The following is a 9,805-nucleotide window of genomic DNA, read 5'->3' as shown; positions in this document are numbered from 1 at the left end:
TTGTCCATCCCTCTGCTCCCTTGCCCAGTAGAACCAAAACTAGTTGGAGAAATAACGGCTTACCACATCACCCCAAGTACTTACATGCTGCATCATCCCAGCGTGCATCCCACCACGCTCATCTCACCAGCCTGTTATTAACTCTTCCTAATTAGAAAGGACATTGATCAACCACCATCCCTTCCTGAGGAGAAAAATTTCACACATACCCACTCACCCACTCATCTACACACATGCTACACTCTACTTCTGTCTGAGTTAAAGAGACTGAGAGCAAGAGCATAGATGTGATGACCCCAGAGTGAATTTTCCTCTAGCCATTAAATGTAGTTTTAAAATAGCAAGCAGTTCAACTATCATGCCTCCCTCCTTGGTCCATCCCCACCCTTCCTCACCTGCCCTGAAGAATAGGAGTTGGGATAAGGAATGAGCAAAGCATAGGTGACTCTGCCCCTGCTCAGAAAAGAGGGGTGTAAGGGGTAGTGGCTGGAGGGCTGTTGAGGAATGGATTAACTGGCTGATCTAAAGGCTTAAAAATCTCAGAAACTGAAAAAAAAAATCAAGGAAATCATCTAAATCCAATAGAAAGAGGATATTAATTAAGATCAGGAGATTTTGCCTGCCTTTTAGCACTATGTATGACCTTGAACAAGACACCCTGGGCTCCATTTTCCTTGTCTGTAAAATGGGTAAGTTCAAGCTTCATGCACTTCTCACAGGAGATCATACAAGAGCATTTGGGGAACTATAAAGTGATGTGTATATGTGAAAGATTACCATTTAGTTTTTGTTTTTGTTAATTCAGCAAAGGTTCATTACAAGTGCTCCATGAACAAAGCCCCCTGTGCCCACCCTTGTACCCAGGGCCCCTGAAATAGAAAAGCCTGTATCCCCACCACCACCATTCCAGATGTCAGGGGCTCCTCCCTGGCTCCTTATTCCACAGAGACCAGGGAAGCAGAAACTGGGGACTTGCAGAGCACAGAGCTCCAGAAACCGGGAAGAGCCAGACCCCCACCTTTCCCAAGCACTGCCACTCCCCTCACTCCCCTGGTTTCACATTGCTATACAGGCAGCCCTGGTTCAGGCAGCTGGCTGGGCACAGTGGCGGAGGTGGCTCCAGAGATAAAAATAACCCCCCTAGTGACAGAGCTAGAGTGCCATCCTTGGAGGCAGCAATCCTCAGGTGGACACAGCAGCAGTGGTGCGAGCTCTCTAGGCACTGGACAGAGGAGCTGGACGGAAGGAGGGTGGAGAGCGGATGGGCAGTACCTGGGAAGGCGGGTGGGTAGTGGGGGAAGGAAAGAAACCCAGCAAGTGGAGCGAGATGGGGGAGGGGCAGGAGAAAGGGTTAGGAAAGGAGATTTGAAAAGTGCTGCAGAAGAATGTCTGGGAAACACTGAGGAACAGGGAAGGGAGTCAACTCACACACACACACACACACACACACACACACACGTGTGTGTGTGTGTGCGTGTGTGTGTGTGTGCAGGCAACTCCCCCTCTGCCTCCTGCCTAGAACCGTTTCTAACAGGTGTTCCTAGCAACAGCCCAGCGCAGCTCAGATCAGTGAGGAAGTGGGTAATCTAAGTAGCTAGAGCCTTAGCCCAGAATAACAAGAACCCAGACATCCCAGCTCCCTGCCCAGCACACAAATGAGTCACCTCTCCCTCCGGCTTCAGCCCCTGAAAGACGGAGGAAAGAGGAGGGTGGGCAGGAAGGTGAGGGGAAGACTCAAAACTCTGAACTTTGAACCCAGCTCAGAACTCTGGCTCTGGTTCACTTGTCCACACCTCCTCCCCCTCCCTGCACGATTTAATTCTGCTCATTAGCCACCTCCACACAGACCACCCCACCAGCCCTCCGAACCACATCCCAACAGATGTTCCCAGCAGATGCCCTGCTTCTGGGGAACCTAACAGATGTTGAAGGTGGCCTGAGATGGGAGAGTGAGTTGGAAGCTTGGCAAGGGACTGACTGCCACTGCTATGGGAGTAGCTCTAGATTCTGGATCAGCAGGATTTGAGTCTGGTCCCAGCCCTGCCCCCACTTTACCAACTATTTCTGGGCATCAGTTTCCCTCTCTGTAACACATTATGGTTCTCAGATTCAGTGCCTGGGTTGGAGACACTAGGAAAATAGGGTGCCTGAGTAGGAGTTTATCTTTTTTGACTGGCTCACTGCTTCACCCAACTTAGCCCAAAACTGATGCTTTAAAGGAAGAGTGTGGCTTTCTTCTTTATCATAGGGAGGTTACATTCTAACCTCCATGAACTTTCCGGGAAGTTCTCCTGCATGTCTATCTTCAGTCCATCTTTCTTCAGTGAAAAGAACAGCATATTTTCTTGGCATTTCAAAGAGTAGAAAGGAAGAGAACAGTCAGGACAAAGAAGTGTTTGGGATGAGTCTGGTGCAATTTGATTTATTATAGTTCTCTCAGCCTGGGGTTGCTAAAGCTACTGCTTGTAGACAAGAGGCTGGGGTTTAGGGAGCCTGGCAACACTGTCAGCATGCGTGCACGCTCAACCCAAGAAGTTTCCAAACAAGGTGGGCACAGAGGCGAGAACTAGGAGGATGGTGCCAAGTTAGATGTGCAAGAGCTGATAAACAGGGAAGCAGAGAAGCCAAGGAATAGGAAGGAAAGAAGCTTCTCTGGCCCCCAGGTCCTGCCTGCCAGAGCATCATTAAGCCCCCCTGGAAGGCAAGCTCCCTTCTCAGTCTAAACGGTGCCAACACCAGCTGGCCGCCTAATCATCCCACTGCAGCCACTGTGATTATTTGCAAGTCTGACTTCTCCTTGCAGCTGTGGACTCAACTGACCTGGGGACTTGGCTGAATCCAACATGGTACCACCTGAGCACCTGCTTTCCAGCTTTCCTCCCAGCCCTGAGCGCCCAGGCCTCTCCCTGAATATGTCCTTTTCCCCACCACACCTGCTTAGCCACCAAAACCCCATCCCAGCTCCCTCGGTGGACTTCTGCCAGGTCTGGGATGCTGAAGTTATATCCTAACCTGCTCTTTTCTTCCCAGACAGGGAGAAGATATAGTAGAAGATGCTGCGGGGAGAGGAGCCACTGTAGGACTGGGGACATGGGGGACAGAGGGGTGAGGGCTCTGGCACTAGGGACCTCCCTGCAGTGGGCGGGTCACAACTCACTTTTCTACTTTTCCCTTCTAAGTAGCCCTTCTTCCCCCTGAAGTCTCCTCTTGGCCTCACTCACTGTTCCCAGGATTCTCTCCCAGTTCTCTTGGACCATTAAGGCTTCCTCTCTTAGGGGATAATCTCATTATCTAACAACTTCCAGTCTCCCAGTGGTCTCGCCTGCAGCCCACCTGCTGCCCTGGTTCTGTCCCCCTTTCTGTGCTGCTGTCCTGGGGACAGCTGGAAAATAGCTACTCAACTTCTGTACCTGTGAAAATCAGTCCCCTGAGACCCAAAGGCAATTACCTGGCTTTCTCCCTAGAGGAGCTGGGAGGATGAGGTCACTGAGAAGACAAAAGAAAGGCCTTGTAGAATACAGGAGTTGAGGCTGGACTCCTAAGGTGGCCTCAAATGTGCCTGCAGCAACCTTGCCCTGAACCATCACAAGGATACCTGGGCCTGGAGAAGCCCCACCCCCGGGGTGGGCAGGGATGTTTCCAGACTCCTGGCCAGGGTGAGTGGGGACTAGGAGCACTGAAGGCCAGAATGAGGGGGTAAGCCAAAGGGAATAGGGAGAGAGAGGAAGAGGGACACGAGAGAGCACCATAGTGCCCAGCAGAGAAAGAGAAGCCAGAGAGAGATGGAAACAAAGGAGGGAAAGGGCAGAGGAAAAGATGCAGGAAAAATTAAAGAGGAAAACAGAGGGAGCAGAAAAGCTGAAAACAAGTCCTTGATGATCCCTTTAAAGACACAAATAAGAGGAAAGATCTCTCTCAAGTTTCCTAGCTCCTCCATCCCAGTCTGATGGGGGTGTTTGAAAAAAAAGAGGGGAAGATGTGAAACAACCCCTGGCTTGCATTCAGGAGCTCCCTGCACAGGGGGCAAGTGGAAGGGGTCTAGAGACATCCACGCTTCCCTCCCCCTGGGTCTCTCACCTGGCCTTCCATTCCCAGCTTCATCCCCAATCTATGGCACCCTCCTCCTGGCAAAAGTGCTAAGTGCAACCTCAAATGCGGGATCTCCACCGTCTTTTTAACCAGCCTCCAGGGCAACCAGAGTGGTATTTGGGTTCTAAAGGACTACACAGATTCTTTAAAATAGAATGTGCCATAGCTGATCATATCACCCCAGGCCTAGAGACTTAGGATAAATGCCAGAGGGGAATTTCCCCAGTGCTTTTGGAACTCACCAACAGCAGTCCCTAGGCGCCCTGCACCCACTACATCTTACAAGGGCAATTGTTCCGTCCACTTCTAGTTTGCCCAATTGAAAAAAAGATGATAGAGAGTAAGTCTGTCATCTTTTCTTTTGACCTTAGAGGACCACACCTTTTGTGGGACAGCCCTCCTCCTAGCCCACCCAGCCTCCTATTCTCTAAGCTCAGTCACCTGCCTCACCTCCTCCAACCACTCATCACCCATCACCGAGACTCTTCCAAATCAGGCCCCAGACAGCAGGACTCAAACCTACTATATCATTCATATTCCTGCCTCTTGAATCTTGATTTTTCTCATCATCCAAGCCAGTGACTGCCCATTTATTACTACTCTGCTGCCTCTTCACCCAGCAAACTCTCCCAGGCTGAAAGAGCATCAGAGTTTATCATTTAAAAACCACTTTCATATGGATGATACCAAATAAAGAATAGGGACACAGAGAGACTGTGTGACTTCAAGATCATGCAGCTAGCCTTTGGCAGAGGGGGAACAGGAACTCAAGTCTCCCAATATTCCCTCTGCTCCTCCACTGCCATCACCCTGCCTCCCTGGTCTCTCCCCTGAAGCCACCTATTGTGACCAGAGGTTTGTGAAGTTCTTCCACTGGTCGGAATTTGAATTCCCCCTCTCTCTGCACATCCCCCTCAGCTTACTGCAGGAATTTTCCACACTCAACCATCAAGAGATGCCTCATTCAAGACAAAGTTGACGGGGAAAATAGAAACCTCTAATGGGAGAGGGGATATAAAACCCAGGGAGGAGGGATTCCCTTTGCCAGGGTTGGAAGTAAAGGAGGAAGGGGCAATCCAGGGAGGAAGGAACTAAAAACCATTCCCACCAAGGCCTCAGAGAAATGATGCTCCTTCTTCTCCAGAGGCCCAAGAAGCCACAGTTTATCCCGCAGTCTTCATGGCAGCTCCACAGCCATGTGCAGAGAAAGGACAGCAGCACAAAAAGAACCACAGAAGCTTATTCCGTGGGGCAGACACAAAATGAGGACTAAAGGTAGAAGACATCAATGAGGCATTCAGTCCTTTCCTTCGGCTTCTTTCTCCTGTGCATTTGCTCTCCCCAGGATTGTCCAAAAATCTGAGTTGTCACAAACACATACACAGATCACACATATATATCATCCCATTACCTAGACACACTCACATACACAAATACATCATCTCATTCATACATAGGACAATTTCAGGTATTCAGGTAAGTGCATATTTATTATCAGACATACTGTTTCTAAACATACAAACAAAGAAACATCATTATGGAGCTCTGACGTCACCAACTGTCCTTGTCACACACATCAGCCTTTACCTAGATACACCAGATACATGCGTATACATGTCAGGCATTCACAGTTTCATTCTGATACATCTTGTTCACATTTCCAGATTGTTTCTGTAACTCCTTCAGTTCCAGGCTCTGTTCAGAGGTTCTCAAACCCCAGCACTTTTGAGCATCACCCTCTAAAAACAATAACAAAAACAACCTCTCCTTTTCTCCAATTCCCATGCCTACTCCCCTCCCCCACTGCACACAGGAACACACGCACCACAGAATCAGAGACGGAACTGGGCTCTGTGACATATACAGGTATATTCATTCATTTGTTCATTCTTTTGTTTAAGAGCAATTATTGAGGGCCTGTTATGTTCTGGGTAGCACACTAGATTCCGACACAACAAAGATGGGCAAAAATAATCCCCAACTGTGTCCTTGCTCCAGCTCCCCTGAAATGACCTTGAACCATAGCTTAGGACATTGAGTCTAAACCATGGACGCCTGAGCGTGCACCACGTGGAGAAAGGAAAAGAGAAAGGGATTGTTTTATGCTATGCCAAGGAAGAGGGAAGTCTTGTCTGTAAAATTTCAGAAGAAACTGGAGCAAAGAGAAGAGTGAGGCTTGTACTATCCTGGGAGAGAGAGAGAGAATTCATATATGTGCTTGTACTGTGTATAACCCCCCTCCAAAGTAAGCGATGAAGCAGAAACCAGAATGGTTGGATTTTACCACTTGGGTGGGTGTCAGAAAACAAGGAGCAGGGGGCCTCCCCTACTCTCCACTCTCTTTGATGGAGTTAAACCATATGACAGGCTCCATAGGATCAGGGACTGGGTCCATTTTGCCCACCACCATATCCCCAGCACCCAGCACATCATCTGCCCCACAGGAGGCACTCGATTAAGAGTTGTTGAAGGAATGAATGAGCTAAGGATGGCAAACCAATCTCCACTCATAGTTTTTCTTGTTTTGCAAAAGACACCGAAAAACCTTTCCATTTCTACTGTCCGTCCCCCACATTCCTCAAGGCTCTCTGGTCTCAGAGAAGAGTGGGCAGACTAGCCCAGTCCTTCATCTTAATGTTAGAGATGCCAAAATTTGTCCTGGTTCATCCATTATCCCTGAAGTGCCTGGCTCAGTGTCTCCCATGCCTCAGCTTATGAGTCTGCTTACTTAGGAAAATTTCCCCTAGGTAGAGGTGAAATCCAACAGCTAATATGTTCCAGATTCTGAATTTATCTTTGGCAGAGTGCTAGTATGGAAAATAGAATTCCTGGATACCCTTCCCAAGAAGAAATTGCCCTGCACAATTATATTCATATGGGCTTTTTTAGCCAGAAGAAAAAACACCAGGCCCAGTTTCCCTGAAGAGACCCTCAATGTCCCAGATTAGAAATTAAAAGGGTAGTTAGGATGGAGGAGATAGGACATGTTGAGCAGCAGAATATTCCATCTGTCTTCATTTGACTCTGTGTGACCCCATGGACAGCAGTCTGCCAGGCTCCTCTATCCATGGGATTCTCCGGGCAAGAATACTGGAGTGAGTTGTCATTCCCTTCTCCAGGGGATCTTCCCAATCCAGGAATCGAACCTGGAGTCTCCTGCATTGCAGGCAAATTCTTTACTGTCTGAGACACCAGGGAAGCCCATTCAGTATCTAGTCCTGAGATAATCATGCCCATCTCCCTGTTTCCAGACTAAATAGCTCCTTCCCACCTGGGCCTTTTTGGGTACAGGTGGTGATTGGGGTGGGGGTGGGAGTTTTATTTCTATTTAAGGTGGAAATGCCCTCTTTGCTCACCTCTTCAGAAACCACTTCACCCTGAGAGCTGTCTCCCTCTCCTACCCAGAAAAATCCTCAATCCTTTGCTTTCTCTTCATCTGACTGGCAAAGCCTCCCCAGGATTCAAATCCAGGGCCAAATCCAGTAAGCTATCAACTTCAGATCTACCTTGGTATCAAGATCTTCCTCTGCTTTGAGACTGGGAATCTATCCTTGGTAATTAATATTGAGGAGATGGTACTTCTCTGGATAAGTTATGACATGTAGCTGGAGCTCTTAAGGACCAGATTGCTGAAGTGAGTGAAAACCAGAACAATCTCATCAATAAGATTAGTGATCCTTGTCCACCGTGATCTCCTGCAAGGATGTCTCAGCTAACAGGCTCTGTAGGGGCAGCTGCCTCCACTCCCTTCCTCCCCTGAGTTTCAGTGCCTTCTTCTGAGGGTCCTGTTTTCTTGCCATAGGCCACTTCTCACCCTAAAGGAAGCAACTGCAATCTGCTTCCAGAAAAGCTCTGTGGTTAGAAAGGTGTGGGAGAGAGTGAATGGGTAGACCCACCTCTTTTGCAGGGTCCCTTATCTGGAACAGAGGCAAGGGGAAGATATGATGAGCCACTCGTGCTGCGGGAAAGCATCCTGGGATGCTTGGGTTGTCCTGTTTCTAGACCCTGAGGTCCCTTCTTTGCCTTTCAACCACTTCCCTACCTACCTTTCTTGCCAGCTTAGTTACCATCAACAGAGCAGGGTTTTCTATCAAGAATCACCCGGGTGCTCCTCCCAACAAAAACTGATTCAACCCGATTTTCCATTTCTTCATCCCAGAACCTCATTCCAAGGATTCATGGAGCCCGCAAGTTGCACTGGCCAGAGGCAGCAAAGGAGGGGACCGAGAAGCACATTTGGATTTCAAGCCTTGTTGCCCAACGTGCCTCCATTCTCCCTAAGGCCTTTCTAAGCAGCTGGTATGTAAATCAGACCCACCAGCCCAACATAAAGACATCATCTTATCGCCACAGGTGAAGTATTTTTAAAACAACACAATCATAAGCATCTATCCATATTCAATCCCCATCTCTCCCTCTGCCGGAACCTAGAAATGAAAAGCTTCAGTGCTCACAATTGAGAATATTGGGGAGCAACTGCGTGTTGAGGCTGTGTTCCCTGTATTTCCTCACCAAACATCTGCAGTCTCTCTCCTAGGGCCATGGGGAGTCATAGCAGGGAGAGCAGCACTTTCTCTTGTTTTCTGGTTAAGGATCAACAGACTGCAGAGATTATCGGGTGGCAGCTGACAGATAAACATGGTACATGGCTTGTCTTTGAACCAATCCTCTTCTTCTCAGATAAGCAGGAAGAAAACTTCCTCTCCTTCCCTAGAACTGGAGTATGGGACACCTGAATCTTTCCCTTTCCCATTTATTCCTCTCCACATCCCCTCTTCCTGCAAAAATAAGAAAAGATGCCTTGGTGTGCTTGGAGATCCTTGGGAGACCCTACAGTGACAAAAAGGCTTTGACAGTTACCTTGCCCCAGTCAACCAATCTCCCCTCACCACCACTCCAGCTCCCAGGTTGGGGCTCCACGCCCTCTCCCCCAGGACAGGGTTCCCCCCTTCTCTAGATCCTAGGTGGGTCCCCATCATTAATATGTATGCAGAGTATGTTTCCAGGCCCCAAGAGAGATGAACAGCTCAGGAACGGGGCAACCCCCTCCGCTACCCCCACCCTCTGTAGGATGCAGGAGGCAGAAACCACCAATCCCAGCCGAGATACGTATGACCCACAGGTTGGCACAAGTATCCCCATGCACTGGACCTGCATCTGTGTGCAGTCACTCTACAGACCTCTCTGTGACCCTGGGACACTCATGTACACACATGTGATGTGCCTCACATCTACCCAACCCTGCACATAAGATACGTGTGAGTCAGCCTGGCACCTCCTGAAAGCTGCCCGTCCGCAGCCCTGCCAACACCGCAAATATTGTGCCGCCTCTCTGCGCCGCATGTGTCACCCAGGGGGTCAGCAGGCACCTCGTTAGCTCTGCAACTCCTAAACCCGCTCCAAGCGGCCGGCTTGCGGTGCACATGCCTTGCACATGTGGCCTGGCCACGCGTGTCCGGGCAGCTTATGTTCTCGCACCTGCCAACATGTGTGCCCCAGTGAATCCACCGGCCCGGCTTCAGCTACCTCCCGCACCCCTTTCAGGCTCCCTGAGATCCCTTCCCCCAATCCCCCCTGGCCCGGAGACTCACAGAGACCGGAGCTTAATCCACATCTTCTTGCTGGGGGCTGACTTCAGCTCCAGGGGTGAAGGGCAGTCCGACTCTAGCATCTCGGGAGGGCTGCGGGGGGACAGCTCCATGCTCAGCCTCCGTCT

General features: G+C 49.5%; 1 protein-coding gene across 1 annotated transcript in view; it reads right to left on the bottom strand.

Annotated features, from left to right (window-relative positions):
• Window positions 1–9,797, bottom strand: part of PDE1B (phosphodiesterase 1B, calmodulin-dependent) — a 26,813-nt gene extending 17,016 nt beyond the window's left edge. The window contains exon 1 of the mRNA XM_010857986.1: window positions 9,681–9,797. Within this exon, the coding sequence (XP_010856288.1) occupies window positions 9,681–9,790 (110 nt within the window). The 5' untranslated portion in view covers window positions 9,791–9,797. The remainder of the gene's footprint in view (window positions 1–9,680) is intronic.
• Window positions 9,798–9,805: the final 8 nt, after the last annotated feature.

Source organism: Bison bison, unplaced genomic scaffold, assembly GCF_000754665.1.
Source record: "Bison bison bison isolate TAMUID 2011002044 unplaced genomic scaffold, Bison_UMD1.0 scf7180017864383, whole genome shotgun sequence".
Taxonomy (NCBI): Eukaryota; Metazoa; Chordata; class Mammalia; order Artiodactyla; family Bovidae; genus Bison; species Bison bison.
This window is presented reverse-complemented; position numbering and strand designations above follow the sequence as displayed.